The following is a 24,684-nucleotide window of genomic DNA, read 5'->3' as shown; positions in this document are numbered from 1 at the left end:
CGATACGGAAAAATTCACGAAGGCTGAACTCCTCTCTGAACTTCGTGAAGAAATTTCATCACTGTTTAAAAAGGAACTGACGACAGCGTTTGCGGAGAATCTCACGTCTATCAGGTCCGACATACAGCAACTAAAAACGGATCTTTCCTCAGATATAACTACCATGCGGCAGGAATTCGCTGGCCTCAGGAGCACGGTTACGGGGATGGAGCAGTCTCTCTCCACATGTACAGATGATATTGTCCACCTCCAAGCCAAAGTTGATGCGATGTCAAAGGAGTTGGCCAACTTGGAGAATAAATGCGAGGATTTGGAGTCCAGGTCTCGCCGCAATAATATACGCATTGTTGGTGTGCCAGAGGAGAACGTCCTGTCCGCTACAGATGTGTCCGTGCTGTTGATGGAGGCATTTCAGCTTGGGAAGGAGCCGCTTGTAGACAGAGCCCACCGAACTTTGGCCCCCAAACCTAACACCGGTGAACGTCCCCGTGCTGTGGTTGTGAAGCTGCACTATTACGCGGACTGTGCTAGGATTCTCCAGAAGGCCAGGGAGCTGCAGAGAGTGCAGATAAATAATATGACCATTTCTGTGTTCCCCGACCACACCGCTAAGACAGCGCGGGCCCGTGCGGCTTTCAATGAGGTCCGTCGCCAGCTTCGCGACATCCAGGGAGTCCGATTTGGGATCCTCTATCCGGCAAGACTGCGGATCACTTATCAAGGAATGCAGCGCGACTTCGTCTCGCCAGATGAGGCCAAGGAATATATTAAGACAATAACCACGCGATAAAAAATATAGCGGGACAATGTTTGTTTGTTTGAAATAGCGCATGATCCAAATCCAAACATCATTGTGGTAAGCTAAGTTTGTTACTCTGCCAAACACTTGTTTTGTTTTACCTGTCTAATAGTAAAATATAATTGGGTTATTTTTATTTTATTTGTGCCTTTTAATCTATTGAGAAAAGACTCTGTTGGAGCTTTGGTTTGACACGGTTCGTTTCGTAGTCGGGAGCGTTTTTGTTCAGATTGCTCCGGGTGGGAGCGTGCACTGCCGTCTCCGTCGTTTGGGGATGGGGGCTTTTGCTGTGCAGGGGGGAGGCGGGTGGGTGTGTTTGACGTGTTATTATTATTTTTATTCTGAAGCTGTACTTTTGTTGTTGTGGGTTTGCGTTGTGTGTTTGTGTGAGTGTGTTTTTCCCACTTGTTCTTTCTTTGGGGGTGAAGAAATAAGTATTTTCTCTTTTGTCTTTCTGCAATGATCAGCACTTCAGGTCAGTCCTTAGGCAATAGTGGTATTAGATTTTTAACTTGGAATGTCAAAGGTATGAATAGCCCAATTAAACGATCTAAAATATTTACGCATCTTAAACGTTTAAAGAGTGATGTAATGTTTTTGCAAGAGACCCATTTGCGAGATCGGGATCATCTTAGGCTCAGGTGCCCATGGGTGGGTCATACTTTCCATTCAATGTTTAATTCAAAAGCCAGGGGGGTGGCGATCTTAATAAACAGAAGGGTACAGTTTACAGCCTCTGAGATTAAAGCTGACAAAAACGGGAGGTATTTGGTTGTTGTAGGCACCATGTACAATGTACCCGTCCTCTTAGTCAATGTGTATGCGCCAAATTTTGATAATCCAGGTTTTACAGATGCACTTTTGAGTAGTCTCCCTTCCCTTGATACTCATCTTTTGATATTGGGTGGTGACCTAAACTGTGTTATTGATCCTGCCTTAGATCGTTCGAATCCTCGGACCCTGACCCAATCCTCTATGTCCAAGTCTATTTCTGAGTTTATGTCTCAGAATGGTTTTGTAGATCCCTGGAGGTTTTCTAACCCTACTGCCAGAGCGTACTCTTTCTTTTCTCAGGTACATCAGTCCTTTTCGCGGATTGATTATTTTTTTGTGGACGGTTCCCTTATTCCAAAAGTACTGTCATCTACATATCATCCTATTGTCATTTCCGATCACGCACCACTTAGCGTTGACATCAAGCTCATAGCCCAGTCCTCTTTTTCCTCACCCTGGAGATTTAACTCTTTGTTGCTTTCGGATGAGGGGTTTGTTACCTTTATCAAATCCGCAATTGATGAATTTATGGTGTTTAACGACAGCAATACTGTTACGAGGTCATTGCTTTGGGAATCTCTTAAGGCATATGTGCGTGGGCAAATAATTTCTTTCTCTGCCCATTCCACTAAAAGCCACAAAGCCAAACTTCAAACTTTGACTACACAAATTTGTGACATAGATAGACAGGTTGTTGACAGTCCCACTCCCGATTTGCATAAAAGACGACTTGACTTGCAGACTGAATTTGATTTACTTTCTACGGCAGATGCTGAACGTCTTTTACTTCGTGCGCGTGCGACTTATTATGAATATGGTGATAAGCCCAGAAGGCTTTTGGCCCATCAGTTAAAACGTCAGGCCTCGTCTCGATTAATTTCCCAGATTAAAGATGCGGCAGGCAACTCGGTCTCTGATTCAAAGGAAGTAAACGAGGTGTTTAAGACGTACTATTCCTCCCTATATGAATCTGAATCTGCTGCTGACGCCTCAGAGATGGATTCTTTTTTTAACGGTCTTACAATGCCCACTGTCGATCCTGTTATAGCTGAACAATTAGATGCCCCTCTTAGGCTGGATGAAATTGTGCATGCAATCAAGACCATGCACAATGGTAAGGCACCAGGACCTGACGGGTTTTCAGTTGAATTTTTAAAAACTTTTATAGACAAGTTAGCCCCACTACTTCTTTCAGTGTATAATGAATCTTTTGAACGTGGTCTATTGCCCCCTACATTGTCTCAAGCACTAATTACTGTTCTCTTAAAGAAGGGTAAGGATCCTACGTCTTGCACCTCGTATAGGCCTATTTCACTGCTGAATGTTGATGTTAAAGTCTTGGCTAAAATTTTAGCAATTCGCCTTGAAAAGGTTCTTCCTACTATTATTTCAGATGAACAGAATGGCTTTATTAAAGGCCGCCAGCTGTTCTTTAATGTCCGCACGCTTTTGAATGTCATTCTTTCCCAACACTCAACCACTAATCCAGAAGTAGTTATCTCACTTGATGCTGAGAAAGCTTTCGATCGTGTAGAGTGGAGCTTTCTCTTTGCGGTCTTGCAAAGATTTGGTTTCAAGGACAGATTCATTTCATGGATTCGACTGTTGTACAGGGCACCCCAAGCCAGTGTCTATACAAATGGTGTTTCCTCTGGCTACTTCTCATTGTCACGCGGGACGAGACAGGGTTGCCCCCTGTCCCCCCTACTTTTTGCTATTGTAATTGAACCCCTATCTGTAGCTTTGAAGGCCCTTCCTCATTTTCGTGGTATTTCCCGGTCAGGCCTTGACGTAAAATTGTCTTTATATGCAGATGACCTGCTTCTATATGTTTCTGATCCCTTATCTAGCATACCATCGATTGTGTCTCTACTAAATAAGTTCGGCTCTCTGTCAGGTTACAAAATAAATCTTCTTAAAAGTGAATGTTTCCCCATAAATTCTTTAAGTCTTACACTTAAACAATCTGACATTCCTTTTAGACTTAGCCCTGCTGGCTTTAAATATTTGGGAGTTAACATGACTCGTACTTTGTCTTCTCTATACTCTTCCAATTTCTCCCCTTTAATGACTCAAATTCAATCAGATTTTCAGAGATGGAAATCGCTACCTTTGTCCCTAATTGGTCGGATCAATGCTGTAAAGATGAACATTTTGCCTCGATTGTTATTTCTGTTTCAGAGTATTCCTATATTTTTACCTAAAGCTTTTTTCAAAAAGTTAGACCAGCTAGTTACATCGTTTTTGTGGGGAGGGAAACACCCCAGGGTGAGGAAATCATTATTACAGAGACTGACATTTGATGGTGGTCTTGCCTTGCCTAACTTTTTATTTTACTATTGGTCCTCTCATGTTCACAAATTGACCCATTGGCTTGAATCTCAAGACCTGCTGTGGTGCAAACTGGAACGCCTGTCGTGCACTTCCTCATCCTTAGAAGCTTTATTGTTCTCTCCACTACCACTTAAGCCTTCTCATTTCACCCAAAATCCCGTGGTACAGTCTAGCCTAAGGGTCTGGTCACAATTCAGGAGTCATTTTAAGTACATCTCTGCATCAGTACACATGCCCATCACGCAGAACCATCTGTTTACTCCTGGCCTCATTGATGGTACCTATGTACAGTGGAAGCGTCATGGTATTAATACATTTAAGGATCTCTATAAAGATGGCACTTTCTTAACTTTTTTAGACCTGTGTTCAGAAACAAATCTTCCGGCTACCAATCTATTCCGTTATTTTCAGGCACGGCATTGCACTTCTGCTCTCTTCCCCTCCTACCCTCTTCTCCCAAATGTCCAACCATGGGAGGAATTCTTATCCCTTAAACCCAATAAGAAGTCAATTATATCTTTAATATATAAACAACTTATGGATTTAAATGTCCATTCCGTTGCTAAAATTAGGAGGGCTTGGGAGCAGGAGTTAGGAATAATTTTTTCGGATCAGCAATGGGAGAAAGCAGTATCCAATGTCCGTTATAGTACGTCCTGTGCCAGGTTACAACTCATCCAGTTCAAGGTGTTGTACAGGGTTTACTATTCAAAGTCTCGTCTGTCTGAGATTTACCCACAAGTGATGGATCAGTGTGAGAGATGTCATGCCACCCCATGTGACCTAGGCCATATGTTCTTTCTGTGCCCAAGACTCCATGGCTTCTGGAGTCAGTATTCAGTTATTCTTTCCAAAGCTCTTGGGACCCAAATCTGCATGGACCCTTTTCTAGCTGTTTTTGGGCTTCCAGTCAACACTGGTCTAACCGACCCTACACACTTCAAAATATTAGCCTTTACATCACTTTTGGCTAGACGTTGCATCTTACTCCTTTGGAAATCTTCAAAGCCACCTTCAGTTTCTTTTTGGTTTAGAGATGTGATGTCATCTCTTAAATTGCAAAAGATAGGCCTTGTGGCGAAGGGCAAATACAAAGAATTTTATTCTATCTGGGGCCCCTTCGTGGACTATTGCAAGTCATTAAACGCTCTACCAGCTGATTAATATCATGTCTCTTTCCCCCCCCCCCCCCCCTTTTTTTTTTTTTTTTTTTTTTCCCCCCTTTTGGGGTTTGTGTTTGTTTTGGGTTTCTTATTAGGTTTTGTTTTGTTTGTTTACTTAAGCGTGTGTGTAGGTGTGCCTGTGTGTGTGTTATTGTGTCTGTTCATGTAAGAAAAACTAAAAAATATGTGAGGGGAACAGATTGTGTTGTCATTGTAAACTACTGTACACTTGTCTCTCAATAAAAATATTAAAAAAAAAAAAAAAGAATTGATAGCAGCGTTTCTAGCACTGAGACACTTTCTTTAATTTCTCACACTCTAACCAGAGTGAAAGAGAGAGGGCTAACAATGATATTGATTGCCCCAAGGTGGACGAGGTCCCATTGGTTAGCGGAGATTATGCCCCTTTTGTGGAGCAAACTCTTTCCTCTCCATCTCCGACGAGTCCTAGTCTCCCAAGCCAGGGGGGAGAGTTTTCACCCTCACCCCGAGCACCTCGCTCTGTGGCTTGGCCTGTGAGAGGTTGAATCTGAGGATGGCAGGACTCCCCCCAGGGTGTTATAACCACTATTCACAGTGCTAGAGGCCCCTCCACAAGATCATTGTATGAGAACAAGTGGAGGGTATTTGAGGAGTGGTGTGGAAAGTCTCACACTCTCTCCTTTCAGTGCTCTGTGACAACAATTCTCTCCTTTCTCCAGGAATTGTTAGATACTTTTCCACAATTAAAGTATATCTAGCTGCCATTTCAGCCTGTCATGTGGGCTTCGTGGATGGCCCAGTGAGCCATCACCAACTAGTCTACCGTTTTATGAAAGGGGAACAACGGCTCCACCCGGTGTCTAAATCTCTTGTCCCCACATGTGCTGGGGGCCTTTGTGCCCAAAAATCCTCATCTCCAATCCACCCCATTGGAGCTGGAAGCTTTTTGCCCTCCTGGGTTTTAAATGCACCTTAGAACACACATGCATCAACACTAAAATTAGCGGGTGGAGGGAGGTTTGGAGTCTTCTCTCACCCCCGTTCTCTGCGGCCTGCTGGAGCGGGGGGGCTAGGAGGAGGAGTTGGCCGTCGGACTGGGGTCTGGAATGTGGGGCCTCCCTGCTGCTGCGGAGTCGGGGCGGTCTGCTTCTCCCCACCGCAGGGAAAAGGGTAACACCACCTGGGTCTGGGTGCATTTCCCCCCTCCAGGGGCAAGGGTACCTAGACCCGGTTCGTAGAGTAAGCTTGGGGAGTGTGATCGTGTGTACAGCGTCTCTTTATGTCTGTCTCCACGTTGGTTGAGTGTGGAGTAAGTGCATATGAGAGCATGAGGGTGGGAATGGATGTTTGTATCTGTGTGTGCCTGTATGTCTGTGTCTATATGTCAGGTTGGGTATCAGACGCCACCTCTCTGGGGACACCTCAGGCCCTCCAAGGTTTGGAGGCCTATCTCCCCCCACCACCACTTCCCCTGCCGGTGGCGGACTCCCTCAGGTGTCGGTGCGTTGGTGGTTCTTTGTGTCCGGGGGTGGGCGTCCAGGTACACACCGGCTCACTCCTTGGCGGCCGCTTATCGGGGCCTGGAGCCTGGGGCTCGCTCGGGCCACTTCGGAGGTGGGGTGCCCCCGGCCTCTCGGCCTGGGGCTCGGTCACTCAGGCACAGCTGGCTGCTGGCGGAGCTCACGGGTGCGTCACTGCAACCCCCCCTGGCTTCTGCTCCGCGGCTGCTGAGTGAGCCCTCATCTGGGACTCTCCTCAGCTCTTTCTGGGACAGTGGCGCGGCTGCCCCTCTGTTGGTCTTCCTTGGTCTCTTGTGTTCTGAGGGCCTCTGGATGTCTGGAGTTTTGATCTCCTCCATACCTGCTTCACGCCCTGGAGGACGGGGCTGTGGCCCCCCCCACACCCTCTAGCAGATCATTACATGAAGGAACCTTTTAAAAAAACAAGCGCGTCCATGCTCACAGGTGTACACACGGGTGATCACACACACAAACTACACCCTTTTTGGCTCCTACCTCAAAGCACACTGTGCGCTGTCGATCTTACGTGCTGCACAATAATGTTTAATATTTAGTATTTACTGTCATATTCCCATATATCATCGTGATGTTGTTTATTCTATTACTCTCGTTTTCTTCTGCTTGTTTTCTTTTTTCTTTCTCAGGGGTGATCCAGGTGATCGATATATCGTTAGCTTCATAGCATAAGTGCCTAAGTCATTGACTTAGTCAAATGACTTAGGCACTTATGCTATGAAGCTAACGATATGCATTTTTTTTTCTCTGCTTATTCTGTTGGTTTTTGTTTTTTGCCCTTCTCCCCCGTCCCCCTTTTCAGCTGTTTCTCTTTCCCTCTTTCTTTCTCCCCTTCTTTCCCCCAGTCAAGTCTGTCCCGTATTCAGCAAGTGAAAATAAAATAAACAATAAAAGGTGAATCAAATGGACCATTACGGCAAGGCTGGGATGGTCAATTTGGTAAAGTAAATCCGTTGGGCATCTTTCTTCGCCTTTAGACAATAATTCTGATGGCAAAAGAGCCAAACAGGACAGGCAAAAAAATAAAAATAAAATAAGAAGCTTTTTGCCTCCTCCTGTCTCCTCCCCTGAACAGGAGCACCTACATGCTCTCTGTCCAGTTAGGGCTTTGTGTACCTATATAGAGAGAACAAAGGCTTTCAGGAGGTTGGATCAGCTGTTTGTTTCCTGGCCTAAACCACATGTTGGGAAGCCCATTAGCAAACAATGCATTTCCCACTGGATTTTTGAGGCAATCCAATTGGCTTATTCCAGCACGGGTCTGTCACTGCACCATCTCTAGCCCACATTGTGTGGGTCCCCACGAGACCTCCTAAGGTGGCGGTCAGTTGTTCAGATGGGCTTATCTGGCAATACGGAAGTCTGCATATCCCCATAGTGAGACACCGAAACAAATGTTTGAAAGAGAACTTGAGGTTACTCTATTCCGTAACCCCCATTCTCAGATAACATGTTTGAGGTGTCTCACAAGGTCACCCTCCTTGCACGAAGTGAGGAAGAGGTGAATTTATCTTGAATGACGGGTGATGCTGCATCACACCCTTTTATAGGGAGGAGGGTGGACCCTCCCTGATGCAAGTGTCATGACTGCTAGCCAATGAGAACGGGGGTTACGGAATAGAGTAACCTCAAGTTTTGTTCTGTCTACTTGAACGTTTGCGTCCACAGTGTGTACTGTATCTTCTCCAGTATGAATTTCCCTGAATTGCCTTTTAGGGAAAAGGACAAGTTGCAGTGAGTCAAACTGGGCAAGTAGAACAGGTGTTTGTTGCCAAAAAAACCCCTTGTTTTCATTGTTATATGCCAGTGCTGGATTGCACAATGAAATTCAGCAAAGTTCTGGTTATTTCTGTCAAATGTTCTCCTTCAGGCAGAACTCCATCGGGACAATCTGACCCTGTGGAATGAATTCAGAATGCATAACCCTGTAAATGTTGAAAAACCTGCAGGTATCCTCTTGATTCTCTCTGTACAAGTCTGAGGTCCGTGGCAGATGTCCAAGAACAAGTGATCTGGATGATACTTGCGAGGGTCATTAAACAAAATAGCCGTAGAGCTGGAACCAATCCAGAAGTGTACACATTTAAATAAATAAAAATTTTTAGGTTTTCTGAGTAAAGCTGCTGAACTATTTGATCATATCTTGTCGCCTCCTGGTAGTTTTTACATCAACCTCTCAGTGGAAAGAGTTTGTGCTGTGAAAGAGAGAATCTCATCTGTGGATGATTGAGCCGAGCACATTAGACCAAATGACAATTGTTATGGACACAAAGTCTATGTAAACCCATCAGCGATGACAACTGTCCTCCGCATTTGTTTCCTAATATGATGAGTGCCTTGCGTGTTGCGAGTGGTTGTGTGACAGAATCTGTCAGATGTGACAAAAGATGTAAAAGTGTTGAAAAATCAAACTGTATTCTGCTGTCACTTTTAAATCACTTTTAAACAGCTAAAGCTGGAGTAAACTGTGACCTACATTTGGTGCTAACACAAAACACCAGTAGTTTGTTATCATCTTTAAATGGATAAAAGCTTGTTTGTCATTTGGGATTTGCATTTTTTAACTCTGGCTCATTTCACTTATGCAAATGGAAATTCACTCAGGACTGACAGTGAAGAGACGATCAACAGGAAAAGGAGTTGCTCAGCCCAAGTGCTAACTTTGTGATTGTCCAGCAGAGGGCAGAGTGCCATTCATACCTTTACCAAAGAGTAGATGCACTTAAAGCATGTCAGAACATGTCCAGAGCATCTTTCTGAGGAATGGGGACCAGAAACTCCCTTTTTTAGATGCCAGATTTGTTTGATGATGAAACTGGGTTCAGGAATCTGAAATACACAGCTGTTTAGATTCCAGTTTCCTTATGTGTGTGCTGACTGTGGCTCTTGATTATTTTCACAAAGATACAGCAATAGGGCCAAAAGTATAACTCGTGATTGGAAAGCAGTCATCCATTAAATCCTCTGTCATCCATACGCCTGATGTCCTGCCAGACTCAGATTTTACCCAATAAGAGAGTAAAAAGGTTATTTTTCACAACTGGTTCTTATCGTAGTTTTGGCCAGTACCCCAAAACAGTACTCACTAATAACACTGTCAATTAATGTCAGAAGTTATTTGAAAGTCATAATGGCCTTGGCTTTGACCCCTAACAAAAAACAAAAGAGTGAAAGTTACTGGGAAAAACACAACTGTTTTTCACATTGCAGAGCCTTTGATTAAATCTCTAAGATAACTACAAAGGTGGGCAGGGACACTTTAGTGTCTCCTCTAAACCTGTAGTAGTCTCTTCATTTTGTAGCTTGTTATTTAGGCAGAGGTTTCAGTTCCTTTTTATTTAAGCTAGGAAATTCACTTTGTTCAGCACACTTAGCAGAGCCTTTTTTCAGTGGTCCAGGTAAACTAATTTCCATGTCTCTGTGATGCAGTGGAAAAACACTTATAGGGCTCAAATTAACTGCCACTCTTCAATATATGTTTTTATTTCATATTTGTAAGTATTTTTTTAATTTCCATTGGGAAGGGAATTTGATTCTCCCTAATCAATCGCTACAGCGGCACCAACCTGAATCAAGCATTATTTTACATTAACATTGATGCCAAGTTTTATCTGTAGAAGAGGTAATCACAAGTAAACAACAATGCTGGGTGATTGTCTTGTTACTCTTTCCTTCTTCCTCTTCTTAGTTATTTCTCCTGCTTTTTCCTCCTTGGTTCCAGGATACAGTTTGAAGACGCTTGCCAACTGTTTTATATTTAAAACTTAGTGGGCTTGAAGCTCAGATTCATAATGACCTCATAATGTAAAGATAAGAGCATGAACCTGTAATTGTTTGCGATACCAAAGAGTAGTAGACAGTAGACAAAAATGTGTGAAATATGAAGTAAGTGGCTCAAAGTTTAACTATACAATTAAGTGATAAACAGTTTTTTCTATTGAATCCACAGGGTTTTTTTTTTGTCTCGTACTGTAATTCTTGCTCCCCGCTCCTCATGACCATTTTATTTCTTGGACTGAGGGCTAAATAATGATAGCCTCCTTTAGCAGAAACCAGGCGTCCTCCTGCGCCATATGGCACAGGGACTGGGGATGACATCAATTTCCACTTGGAAGTCCAAGTCAAGCCTTTAGCAAGACACATCCCTCTTTACGCATCTGTGACATTCATTTGAGGAGGCTTGTCTTGGTCGGTCAGACAGAGCAACCGGAAAAGAAAGTGGCTCATTTTTCCTCCTCCTCCTCAACTGTCAGCAGCGCATAACTGCCTTGCTTAGTCACTAGCTGCTGAGAAACATCAGAGAAAAACTGTAAATGTTGAAGTCGGATGTCCACAAATTTCTCAGCTGAGTCACTCAGACTTTGTAACTGTAGAAAGTAAAGCAATTTGCTGTTCCACAGAGACAATTTTTAGTTAACCTTGTGTTTTTGGAAATTGTCTGAGTCTTGGTCTTGTTCATTTAGAAGATTTGCAGTTCATTAAAATTTGTTGTTTTCAGGAGATATTCTATATGTATGGCTAGTATTACTTTAAATTTAGTGCCGATGAGTAATCAGCTGATGTCAAGATTTTATACATTATACATGCTATTGCATCAATCCTTGTGTCTGACAGGTGTTCCTCATAAGGCTTTCTGCCCTGTAAATTTGCTGTATTTGGTACTGTCATCATTTTTTGAAAAAAAAAAAAGTGTTATTCAGAGTTGTTGGTTGTTTTGTTTTTGTTTTTCTTTAACTGGCCACTAAACCAGCAGCTACACTGTAGACTAACCATTCAAAAAATTACATCATAATTTGGTAATTTAATAAAATTACCAACTGGTTACATTGTGACAAATCTAAAGCTCTAAAGTTGCAAAGTAACCACTTTTTGGGCGACGTTATATTGATCTTTTATAGCTAATGACGTAAACACAACGTAAATATATCAAAATAATGCTATTGCAGTTTTTTGTCAAACACAGTTTACATTTTTTATACTGTAAATAGAACATGTTACAGTTTATTTTTATTATTCTTTTTTATTGTTTTTTAAATTGCTGCTAAACTAGACACAAGAGATGACTAGCATGTTATTACTGTCTTGCCCCGAACAATTGTTCTCTGCAGCAAAGCTTGTGATATGTTTCTTTATCTTGTCACTACATTACTGGATGTAATTCAGTATAATTGTGGGTCCTGATCTGTGGCTATAGACTGATTTAGATGTTTGCAGTGTGGGACCTCAATAATGTCAGTGCATACTGTAAATTCCTTTAGGATAATTACCTTTACAGTTTGCCATCCATCCATTTTTTTCCACTTATTCAATTCAAGTTTACAAGCCTAATGTAGATGTTACAGGTGGGGCGGCAGGGTACACTGTAGACAAGTTGCCAATCTATCACAGGGCTAACACATAGTGACAGACAAGCAGATCGCATACAGTCAGTGTTAAGAGTCACAAATTAATCTAGCCCCACGCATGTCCTTGAACTGTGGCATGTTGGAGTACACTGAAGGAACACATGGCAGAACATGCAAACACACAGAAAGGCCCTGGACTGGATTTAATCCCAGAACCTCCTTGCTTTGAGCCAACAGTGCCAACCACCTCAAGTCATTACAGTTTTAGTTCACCAAATTACTCAAATCTTCAAGCTTGTCCAGCTCAGCAGCCCAGACTGTTACCATCTTGATGTATTTGTAGGTCAGAGATTTGAAGCAAAACAGAAAACGAACAAATCAGTCGTCATCTTCTGAAACCTGACAGCGGCCTTCTTCACCACATGATGCATGTGTTATGTGTCCAACCAAATGATTGGTTTTGTGCCAGTCTACCACCACATTTTGCTTAAAATTATTACGATTTATATGCAAAATGTGAACCAGCATATAGGGACACAGGTGCTTGAATAATATATAAAATTAATGTCTGACTGATTGTTTTGTCCAGGTGCAGTTGTTGATGAGTCCAGTGGAAAGGTCCTTGTTGTCCAAGACAGAAATAAGGTATCTGTTTGACTTTATTATTTAAATGCACTATACACCTTATATCTACACATCTTATATCCTCCTAAAAGCTGATCTGTCCAATATCAGTCACACAAATGAACCACTGATGGATCAGTCATGCTGCTGTTAAAATGTGGATGATTAGTATTTGTTTATTTAGTAACTTGGGCCTCTGTTGACTCAAACCTTGGCTGGAAATCCATTCACACTTAACATAGCTCAACACAAAATTAGCTGACCTCAAGCAAACATGATGTTTACATGAGTTGAATGCACTCAAACAGTTCTGTGTGCGTCTGTAAGCTCTCACAGAGCCCTGCTGTAGTGCTCATGGTGTTTTGAAGTTAACTTACAACAGGCCTCTTTTGAATCCTCTTCGACACAGCTTTGTTTGCATTTTCGGTCAGCCCAAACAAGATTGCTGGCAATTTTGAAAAGTGATTGTGTAATGTTGATGTCATTTGGGAACTGTTACTCTCATAAGATGTCCTTTATAAGATGTTAAGACCTTTTCAAATAAGCAGCCTAAACTAGTGGAAAATCTGATGTCAGGTAGTTTTGATCTTGAGCATACTATGTAACCATCATGGTCAGTTAAAAAGAAACCAAAATGAAATGCAGGACAGCAACAGCCAACTTCCTGAACTTAAGGTTTCAAACCAAAGTCTGACATTATGGTGGCTGTGTACATCTTTTATTACAGTATGTGGTATTTTCCTTGTAATTAATAGAGACAGGTTCATACATTAAGATTGTCAAATATAAGGTCCTGGGCCCAAAAGCGGCCCAGCAAAGACTCCTATTCAGGCCACTGGATGGCATTGGAAAAAGTCGATGGCATACATTTTTGCCAATTTAGAGTTTTCTGGTAGCATCTTATTACAGCTCAGTGGTAACAGTAGGGTAACAAGGCAGAAACAAGAATGTATATAGAGAGTTTAAACTGTAATAATCTCATCGTAAAAATGTAATATTGACTGATGTTTAGGCATATTTGGATAGTATTACTATATTATAATGCTTGAATTAATCCTACATTAGGTTCCGAGCATTCTAATTTGTTTAAAAGCAATACTGTAAATATTATATGTAATGTCTGGATTATTAAATGGAAACATCTGTAGTAGTTTCTCTGTAATGAGCAGAAAACGGCTGCAAAATGCAAAGCCGCCTGTTTCTATTTGATAACATATCATATTATATGTTAGACAGATAAAAAGTGCTATCAGTTTTCCTCCTGATGAAGTCCTCTGTGAAGTAATTAAGTAATACAGAAACAATTAGGTGACATTAGAGTTTCTGTTTTTTCACTACTATCTACTATATATTTTGACATTTTCAGCAGCTTTGCAGATAATGTCAGTATTACCTGTGCTGGCATGCCACAAAACCAGCACATGAGCATGTTTGTTCCACAAACATTAACTGCAACACATGTACCATTGTTCACTGTCAAAGCAAAGTGGCAAAAGGCTGGACCTCTACATGCAAAAAACATCTCTCAAATGTCTGCTAGAAATAAAAGAAGTGATCAGTGCCAAACCCAACAGAAACTATTGCAGTCCTGATCCAAGAGGTTTGACCTATGTATGCAAGATCCAGATTTATTAACCCAGTTATTATACTGAGGTATAGGTACAAATATTATATTTAAAACATTTCTTTTAAGTTAAGAAACAGATCTTAACATATCCATATGTTGCATTATAAATGACAGATTTTGCTTACATCTAACATGTGCACCAGTCTACAGTCATGGGAGCATGTAATGTATTTTGTCCCAAAGCAGAGACGAGCAGTTAGTGGCCTGGAAGTGTAGAGAGTCTTCTATCTCCTCTTCCCCTGCTCCTCCTCCTTCTTTCCTCCTCCCTATCGAGCTGTTTACTGGAAACGAGCTTTATAACAGTCTGGCCCTTTGGCAGTAGAAAGTTCCTTACAGGCCGAGTCTGTTCAGAGCATGCTAAGGGTTATGAACTTCCTGAAAAGAAACCAAACTTTATCACTCTTGCAGGACAACTTACATATTCCCAGTGGGCTCAAGGTAATTATATCCATCAGGGAGCTGAATGAGGTAATGGTAAGAGTGTTTAACCATCATGCAATGACATTTACGCAGCATTTCTCGGTAGATTTAGTGTGAACAGATTGCGTACGGTCAGCATTCTTACAGCACTTCTTTGGAATGATTTTACATTCCGCTGCGTGTCCTTCTGTGGGGAAGAGAGAGACGCTCGACTTTTTAAGAACCTCAACAATTATTGTTACACAAAGTCTCTTTATTTCTTTCTACCAGCACACTTTAGAAACCGTTCCAAAAATATAGCATTTGGTTTACAATACATGAAAATAAATGCCGTAGTGCATTTGTGTTCCTCACAAAGAGAGGATCTGCAAGGGAAAAAAAGCGCAGCACATTCTTTAAGTAACTACAAAAATATATATACACAGACATCATAATTTAACCAGCAGCATACTGTCATTAAATATCAAAGGTAAGTGGTGAAACAGTTGTGGAAGACATACTTCACCACAGCAAATGTAAAAGTCTCCAGAGTGAGGAAATAAATCTAAAACATAACATGAAAGGATGCTCAGACTGGAGCATTTCTCATCTCATTATTACAGCTTGATCCATGGTCATTTTCTAACAGAGGAAACAAAATGTGGCATTATTAAGTGACTTTAGACTAAGACTGAAATAGACCTTGTTGCAGTGTACATGTTGATAATTATCTAAGATACATTTACAGCAGTGCCATATATCACAATTGAAGTTAAATTTGAACTTTGCTCTGGAATTTCAGACAAAGAATGCTTGGAAGTTTCCCGGTGGTTTGTCTGATCCAGGAGAAAATATTGGTGAGTGTCACGCTCAACAGAGCAAAAGAACTAATACAGTACATGTAGCTAAATTCTTTGGAGTGTAACATTATACTTAAAGATGATACATATACATTCATTTGAACTATACAAAATAAGGCACATGATATATATGCAAATTCTTCAAATTCACCTTTTCTTTTAAAAAGCAGCTTTAAAATTATGTACATGACCCAACCCGAAAAGCAGCATCAAATGTTCAAAAATATATGTGTATTTTCCTTTTTCCCTTCTTAACGCCATCTGCAAGGTAATACTGACAGTGGAATTGGATCATCGTTCCTAGATCAAAGTCTTTTAAATGCCTCCATGTATAAATGTTAAATAAATCTTTCTCAGGTACGACTGCTGTTCGTGAAGTGTTTGAGGAAACTGGTGTTCGCTCCGAGTTCAGATCTCTGCTAAGTATCCGGCAGCAGCACAACCACCCCGGTGCCTTCGGCATGTCTGACATGTACATCATCTGCCGGCTGAGCCCGCTAACCTACGAGATCAACTTCTGCACTCAGGAGTGTCTACGCTGCGAGTGGCTGGACATCAGCGAGCTGGCCAAAACCAGCGAGACCACGCCCATCACCTCTCGCTTAGCCAGTCTTCTGCTTCATGGCCTGGAGCACGGCTTTGATAAGATTGACCTCAACATGGAGGAGCTTCCTGCTGTTTACTCTGGGAGGTTTTACCAGTTATATTACAGACAGCTTCCCATACTGAAATTATAGGAGCTCCACAGATCACCTCATTGTAGCCAGATATGGTGAAGCACGGTTGTCACCATTAGTCAAATATTAAAAATGTATTTATAGCTGGACTGTTACTTTTGAAGAATTACAGTGTAACCGGTTGGATTAAAAACACACTGCAAATTTTAGGATGCTTTTTGCATCTGCATTGCTGCAGTTTTAAATGTTTTATTTAACACGTCTTGGTGGCCATGTTCAAAACCCAAAGTTGGCGGTCTTGTAATATGTATTAATCAATGATAAAAAATGACATCACTGTCAGAGATAAGTGGTGACTTTAGCTAATTTTATCTTGGTTCCAGTTTCATTTCAGAAATGGGAGGGGGTATATGGAGGAAAAAACTGCCAACTTTGTAAGTCAAAAATGAATTCTTTACCACCCAAACAACTGCCACTAATGAATATAGGTTTTCCTCTCCATGTTGGTCATTTACATCAGCGGTCTCCAACCCCCGAGTCGTAGGGTACCGGGCCGCGAGAGTTCAGGCTCGGGTGTGAAATTTATGGTTTTCAGGGGTTTTATCGGTTTTTATAGTTTTTTTTTATTTTTATTGTTTTTAGCGTTAACTCTGTTTCTCTGGGTCTTTTACCATGTGTTATGAATACATTTTTTTTGGTACCGGTACTGGTTTTATTTTGTTGTATTTATCCGCGACGCCTTAAAGGCCGGTCTGTGAAAATATTGTCAGACATAAACCGGTCCGTGGCGCAAAAAAGGTTGGGGACCGCTGATTGACTTTTTCACAGTCAGTAATATGGTGATGACAAGGCAAAGCAATGTCTTTAAAATGTTGTGCTGGGATTTAAAGGTTGTGTTTCTTGCCGAACAAGCACAATCAACAGCCAATAATACAACAATTCACCAAGTCAACACTTATCTATTTAACAGTCCAAGTCCTACGTGTTCAAAAGGAGAAGAAATGCTTGGGTTTTGCTTTTAGTGTTTCTTCTTCTTTTAATTCAAATTTTATATTTTTCAGACTTCTATAATACAGTTAGATTATTGTCGGATTTAAACGTGTTTTCTTATTTATGAAAACACTCAAATATGCAGTATATTACCAACACCCTGCACTTAAACCCAGACTCCAACTTAGACTTTCATTAGGTTAAGGTTAAGCAGATAGCTGTTTTGAATCCTTATGGAGAGAGAGTTATGTTAATTTTTTTTTTTTTAAAAACCCACTGTGTTGTACTGCTGTTTAACTGAGATGCACTAGGCAGCTGGCTCCAGTTGGTTGGTCTACAGTAAAATTCTGGTTAATAATAATAGTAATAATAATATTATAATATAATAAAAGGTATGACTATATGGTGCTAATTTTAAAGTGAAGCTGAATAATTGCAGACATGTTTATGATAAAATAATAACTGTTAGGATCTAACAGTAAAGCTTCACAGCTATTTTGGGCAATGCTGATGGCTTGCTTCATTGCCGTCACATCTTTCCATTCAGACATCAGTATCTCTCACTCTGAGCCCAGATTAGCATTTAGCAGACATTGGGAGAAAGAGAATTGCCTTTTGACCCGGTCCAGTTTTGCTTCCAGACTTGTACTGGCCAGTCCGCTTCAGCGCCACGTACATGTTTGGGTACTTCCTGGAGCGGTAGGTGTTGTAGTTGTTGCTCTCGAGCCGCTCTAAGAAGTAGCACTCATCTGTTGCTCTTCTCTGTAGAGAAAGACACAGAAGAATAATGCAAATAAAATATAACTGTTATGCTGTCTGCAGTGGATTTAACTGTGCCGCTTAGGTATAATTTCAGGGGCTGCAGATTAGAAAGCTACTGGGACACAGTGCCACCTAGTAAACTTAGATCAACTCACGAGCTAAGAACCTAAGAAGACTGTGACACTAGTTTGTAATATAGTTTAAGATACTCTGTTTGCTGAGTAGCCTTATCAGTATCCTCTGCTTAAACAGGATTTCTGTATAAAAATCAATCTAAGGGGCATCTTGTTACTTACAGTGGCATTTCATCACATCCTTTATTTTGTATATACATACATATATATAGGAATTTTGAGTGAAAATGTTTACTTTAATATAATTGATTTAATGAAATATGATTGTTTAATATATTCTGTAATTAAGTTTCCACCTAAAATAACTTTGTAACTAAATGCAACCTTTATTTTGACTGTTGTTTATTTACTCTGTGATTTGTGGTAATAAACCCACTTATTTAATAAAGACAGTCATACCTTTCCATGAATATAAGGACAATGTGTGCCGTAGTTGAACCTCACTAAAAATAAACAAGTCACGATGTCAGTCAAAGAGAAACTTGAAATTAACAGGACTCTTATAGGAATCTTATTGGAGAATGCTAAAGATGACAATCTTTAAAGTAAATGGTATGATTCTTGTGTTGCCACGTTGTTGTCCATCTATTTTTACCCAAGATTCTTTCTTAGATTTGTCCTTTGTAGAAAACGTCTGGCCAAAATCATGCTGGGCATTGACTCCCTATGCTCGGTCCAACTAAACCCTTTTGTTTAGTTTCTGTTTTTATTTGACTGTGACTGTGCTGCTATTAGTCAGAAGACATTTTCTGGAACAACAACTCAGTCTACCTGGTTTAATTCACTGTGCAAAACTCCCAATAATAAAATGACTTTGGTCCTAAAAATGTGTTCGTGGAAATGTTTGTAGATCAAAGAATATTAAAACAAGGCACATTCGTAGCTGACAAAAGTGACACCTGTGTGGTCGTTCAGAGATGCTCTTCTGCATACCTTTGTTATAACAAGTGGTTATTTGAATCGTTGTTGCTTTCCCATCAGCTGAGAGCTGTCTGGCCATCTTCCTGTGATCTCTGGCATCAACGAGGCATTTTTGAAGCAGCAAACTGCTGCTACTGGATATTTTGTCACCTTTTTAAACCCTCAATGTGGTAAATATTCAGACCAGCCTGTCTGGCACAAACAATAACGCAGCCTTCAAAGTCACTTAAATTACCTTTCTATTCCAATCTGATGGTCAGTTTGAACTTCAGCAGGTCATCTAACCATGTCTATGTGCCTAAATGCACTGATTTGCTGCTGGATGATTAGTTATACGCATTAATGAGCAGTGGAACAGATGCACCTACTGAATTAACCAGTCAGGGCATATATCTATTAATGTATATATTTGTGCAATAGGCAGTATTTGTTGATCATATGATTCAAAACAAATCTATCAAGATCCCCTCTCTTTCTAGATGACCCAACTCCAAAGCTAGATTTGGCACTTTCCAGACAAAGTGTTACATCAGCGTCAGTGAATTCTAATTTGCTTGACAACGACTGCTTTCACAATCTCTTGGAAGCAAACGATAGTGCAGAGACCATCACGTGGGTCTTTTATTGAGCAGAGCGATGCCTTGGGTGGCATTCTGCTGCTGTAGCTTCTCATTAGGAGGAGATGCCTTTTGCAAATGACATGGATTTTACACGAGCCTTCACAACCACCAAACCACATCAGTCACCAACAGTTCACACTTCCACAATAAACAGCAACAACTGTGGCAACAGACCAGCATTGGCATGAAACTGGAGTGGTTTACTCACAGCAACGCTGAAACTATAATAGCTTAGTAACAGGGAAAAGTGCAGTTAGGAATCATTCCAAGACTAAATACAAGTAATGCAAGGCAGCATATCTTTAATTAGATTAAATTATCATTATTTATTTATTTATTTTAATATGCATCAACAGTCAACAAAGTAAAATCACTGGTTCTCATTTGTTCTAAAAAAAAACTTCTGCAATTTTTTGTTGCTTTTATTATGTATTTCCAATATTATTATTATTATTATTATTATTATTATTATTATTATTATTATTATTATTAATAATAATAATAATAATAATAATAATAATAATGTCTTTTTTTATTAAAAAATAAGTACTGTTCAATTTTCAGTCTTTCAGACCCAAAATGCTTAATAATTTAAGTATTTTTAATAAAAGCCTGCAGTTATAATAATTCCCAATTATTAATAATAATTATTAACTACTCACATGCAGGTATCCACACTGCTGGATAAATACTCAGTATATTAGTGCATCACTAAAACTATTTGTATGGGGTTTTTTTTTGTTTTTTTGTTACAAAAAAGGAAACTTTCATATATTGTTTTGGAAGATTTGGCAGAGATGACTTATTTAAATGTGTGCAGTTTATGTCTTTTGCTTATTGATTGCATTGATTGATGCATCTTGTCAGTTGTGCGTAACTGTGGTCTGTCATTGTCCCGGCTTTGTGACCCAGTAGTTTGTGCTTGCCTTGAATTGTTGTTTAATATTATGTCTTTTCTCCTTATATTTCTGAGTTCTCTGTCCCTTAATTTTGTTTAATTTAGTTCCATTTCATGTTTAGTCTGTCTTAGTCTTCCCTCTGTGTTCCACGTCCTCTAGTATCTAGTTTCTTGTGTTAGTTATTTGTGTCTCCCTGGGAAGTCTGTTTTGCCTCCATGTTCATTTGCCTGTTTTCCCAGTCGTGTGTCTATCTGGTTCCTGTGTTCTCTGCTATCTCGCCCTCGTTCTGTGTCTTCCTTGTCTGGTCTCTGTCTGTTTTATTTTGATAGTCATTGTGTCACGTGCCTTATGTTCAGCTTTGCTTCCTCTCTCTCATTATGTCTAGTTTGTTCCAGCTGCGTTTCCACCTGTCACCCATCCTCTCATTATCTTGTGTATTATCATCCCCTCCTTGTGTGTACGCGTCCTGTTTACTTAGTCATGTAAGTTCTAAAGTTCAGTTTAGACGAGTTTTCTGTTGTTTGTGTTTAGTTTCCCGAACTCCAGCAATAAAGCTGTGTGAGTTCTGAATTTATCTCTGAGTCTGCAATTTGGGTCCGCTAACTGCCAGCCACACACACACACACACACACACACACACACACACACACACACACACACACACACGAACGACAGTGGTCTACTATTATAATTTGAATGTTCTGATGAGTCCAGTGCGAGAGGCTATAAACTTAATTATTTTTAGAATGGGAGGATTTCTTGTCACAGTACTGGAAAATATTTGGTTTCCAAAACACTGCAACCTTAATGCTTCTTGTCACAGAGCTGTGAGTTTAATCAAGTCTGTTTCATACAGATTAGCAAGATCCTTTATGGAACAGAAACAGCACAAGCTTTGTTGATGGAAAGACCGATCCAAGTCACTCACCGCTCCAAACAGTCGTCCGTCTCTGTTCATTGCCAGATATCGGTTTGCACAAATCCCTTTGATGACCACTTCTCCCACTGAGGTTGCCTGGAGTTGAAGCTTTACTGAAGATGAATTAGCAGAGACAGAGAGCAAGTTGTTGTTTAATGATGGGACGTTTAATCAAAGTGTAAAAGTGACTGCTGACTTTAAAAAAAAATGAATTTCTTCATTAAATCACAGCAAGTGTAACAGTGAGCTGTTAGAGAAACAGCTGCAGGTGCATTTCAACATTTGAACTGCAACGAGCAAAAAGACAAGAGGCATAAAACAGAGGAACGAAAATGCTGTTAAATTAACAAACAATTAAGAAAAAGGAAACCTTGATTAAAGGTTTCCTTTTTCTCATAAACAAGCCCACACACCATTTGAACCATGTGACAAGGTTATGTTTAAAGTCAATGAGCTTTAAGTTGCAAGATTTTCCTGACAAAATATCTGACTCTTATACTAGTAGACATTTTAACTTTCTTACTTTCCTTTCCTTAAGGGAGCTTATGTGCCAAAACAGGGACATGCCACTGGGAAAATCACTGCTGAGAGAACTAAGAGTCAGGCAAGTATGCCAAATACCTGGCATGCTCTCATATTTGGGTTTTGTTTCTTTGCCTCTGGACCATACAGGTAAGCGGTACAAAATCAAACCACCACAAAATCAAACAATTCCTGTGACATAACTTATGAATCCTGTAAAAACAGACAGTTACTTTAAAACAATGCATAAAGTCATATTTTGTATGCCAGTTTTCTCTATCAAATACTAAAGTTTTGGGCCAGTGAAGTCTCTGTCTTACTTAAAAGCGCAAGCCTTAAACTCAAATGTAGTTTTTTTTAAACTCATAACATTTTTTACCTGATAAATTCAGTAATATGTATATATTCTTTTCCCCATTTTTTATTTGCATTTTAAATGAAGACAATGAGTCTAATTATGCTGCGTTTAACATCTTTCAAGCATTACATCCAAACATCAGGTCCTGCTTCCTCAGTTGCTGGCAAATGATTTGTTGCTGTGGTTTCCTCTGTATTCATGGCACTGACTGATGCATGTGCCATGAATGAATGAAACATTATTATTAGCACAAATAGTTAAGTTTAATTACCAAAAAACACAGAATGGCATTACATAGTACCTGCAGGCTGTAAGATTGCTTATTCATGATCTTAAATGATTTATTTTTTTATTTCCCTTTTTAAAAAAGAGACATTGTTTTTCTTCATCCAATATATGCTCAGCAATCAAAAAGAATCCAGGGGCCCCTTGAGGTGAATAGGGGATCTCTTTAGAATGAGTCCCCATTAAGGGTAGACACACATCTGTCTATCATTAAGCTAGCTGTTTGGGTGATTCATGTTACAGATCAAAGAGGCAAAAAAAAAAAATAGCAATTGGTCTGAATGTACTGTGGTGTGTTCGATGTTCCTTGGATAGATTATGTGCTGAAATTTTTGTGAATGGCGGGAACCTGATCCCCGCTTCTGTAAAGTGTGCTCTGGGGTCTCCTGTTGTGTCCAGTTTGTATCAGAATTGACCCCAAGGTTCTTGGATCAAAAGTCTCTTACACAAAACACAAACGGATGGAGAAGAGTCCCATCTACATTAGCATGGAAATTCTACTCGAGGACCCTAGGATATATTAGGCAACATTTTTCATAACATTTCCTATTCTTACTGGCAGGTTTGTCTGTAGAAGCTGGCAACTCTATCCGACCCTTAACAAAAGGGCCATTGAGGAAGCACAGCTCAAGTCATAATAACTCTTAAGAACTATTTTGGTAAAAAGCTAAACGATTAATACTAATGGCCGTTGTATGACGAAGTGTGAATATATTCCTTCCTTAAACTTTCTCATGTCGTCTACAAGATGAATCTCTCCGGATATTTCATAAACACTTATAATGAAGTATAATTAAACGCAATTGAATTACCGGTATCCTATAAATAGCCTCTCACTCCTTGAACTGGCATCAGGCATTTGTTTGAAATGTCACACTGTACCTTGTGCAATACACTTCCAAGCATCCAAGCATGTGTTTTCCAAGGAAAAATCCAAATTTCATGTTCCTCTCCTCCCCTCCTATTTACAAAAGCTTAGGGCACATTTAATCAGTGACAGTGACGCACTGAGGAATGCTACAGTTGTCCATTAACGTAATCACGTTAATGTTTACCCTTTCTTAAAAAAGGGGGCGCTCAGAATAAATATTAATTCAATGTCGGCACAGATGACTGGTCTGAGGGTAAGATAATTTTTTAACAGGGTTTTATAATAACTTCATCAGCCTCAAAGACGCAGGAACTCTCAGATTTGCTGTCTTTTGTGACGTAAAATATACAGTTAACAGTGTGACTCAGCATGGTGATCTTCATTTGGAGCACTAAAAACATTAAGCATGTTCCATCAGAAGTCCCACTGATGAATAAAAACTGAGGCGTGACTCTTTAGTACTGAGGTTATTATACTTTCCAGAAGGTGACCTACACACATTTGGTTCTTAGTGTTCGCAAGTGGAGAATAATCATAATTCAAATGGAAAATTCACATAATCCCCCTATTATTTATCCACGATATTTAATTTTTTGCTTTGCTCTTTCTTCTCTGTTGCATGTTAAAAACAGAAAATCAAGAAGTGCTGTGTACTGTGTAAAGTGAAAAGAAGGAGACTGGAAGAACTTACTGTGGGGGTCGTTTTTCTCTCGTATTCCATCCACTCCTCCATCAGATTTTATCCTCAAGAAGAAGCCACCATTTTTACAGTACAGCCTTTTAGGGTCCTTGAAGTTCCCAGGAGGAAAACCGCTGCTGCCGCCGTCTTCAGGTGTAGCGGGAAGTGTTGTGATTCCTCCCGTGGCCATCAGGGTTAGGGACGTCGTCTCCTTCTTGAGAAGTGCAGCAGTTCACCGTGGCCTCTCACCTCCTGCTAACTGCTGCCTGTACCCTCTTACCCTCCTCCACACAAACTGATTCTGCTTAACCTCAGAGGTCAGCTTGCTTGAAAGGCCCCCCTCTCAGGGCAGCAAGTGCCCTTTGAGTCCTGAGAATTTGAAGCAGTAACACTTCTACGGACTCCTATGCAAGATCGAAATCTACAATTTGTAGACGCTTGTCTGCCGTTTGTAGAGCTGGCAGCTGCTTTGCCAGTGTACTTTGAGCACACTGGTAGGGGGGATGCATGCAGGTCGCTTCTTTCTTCTACTCTTCTTGCAATGGAGTGTTTAGAGCAGGGCAGCTGGCTTAGATCTGTGTGGAAGGCTTTCCCCTTTGGGCCTC

At 40.5% G+C, this 24,684-nt stretch overlaps 2 protein-coding genes across 2 annotated transcripts in view; one reads left to right on the top strand and one right to left on the bottom strand.

Moving 5' to 3' along the window:
* nudt6 (nudix (nucleoside diphosphate linked moiety X)-type motif 6) overlaps positions 1-18,832 on the top strand; it is a 24,630-nt gene extending 5,798 nt beyond the window's left edge. The window contains exons 3-5 of the mRNA XM_026183481.2: positions 12,522-12,577; positions 15,385-15,439; positions 15,800-18,832. Coding sequence (XP_026039266.1) covers positions 12,522-12,577; positions 15,385-15,439; positions 15,800-16,179 — 491 coding nt within the window. The 3' untranslated portion in view covers positions 16,180-18,832. The remainder of the gene's footprint in view (positions 1-12,521; positions 12,578-15,384; positions 15,440-15,799) is intronic.
* Positions 14,836-24,684, bottom strand: fgf2 (fibroblast growth factor 2). Its single transcript, XM_026183455.2, has 3 exons — positions 24,092-24,684; positions 21,374-21,477; positions 14,836-17,871 (listed from the first exon to the last, which is right to left on the bottom strand). The coding sequence occupies exons 1-3, from the start codon at positions 24,267-24,269 to the stop codon at positions 17,686-17,688; spliced, it is 468 nt and encodes a 155-aa protein (XP_026039240.1). The 5' UTR covers positions 24,270-24,684; the 3' UTR covers positions 14,836-17,685.

The sequence above is a fragment of the Astatotilapia calliptera genome, chromosome 2 (genome assembly GCF_964374335.1).
Source record: "Astatotilapia calliptera chromosome 2, fAstCal68.1, whole genome shotgun sequence".
Lineage (NCBI taxonomy): Eukaryota > Metazoa > Chordata > Actinopteri > Cichliformes > Cichlidae > Astatotilapia > Astatotilapia calliptera.
The sequence above is the reverse complement of the archived record's forward strand: the minus strand, read 5'-3'. Positions and strand labels throughout refer to the sequence as shown.

Coding starts and splice junctions, on each gene's coding strand:
- fgf2 (XM_026183455.2), bottom strand. CDS start 24,269: ATGGCCACGGGAGGAATCACAACACTTCCCGCTACACCTGAAGACGGC. Junction 21,478..24,091: donor AGAGAAAAACGACCCCCACA/GTAAGTTCTTCC, acceptor ATTCATCTTCAG/TAAAGCTTCAACTCCAGGCA. Junction 17,872..21,373: donor ACGGACGACTGTTTGGAGCG/GTGAGTGACTTG, acceptor CTTTCTCTACAG/AGAAGAGCAACAGATGAGTG.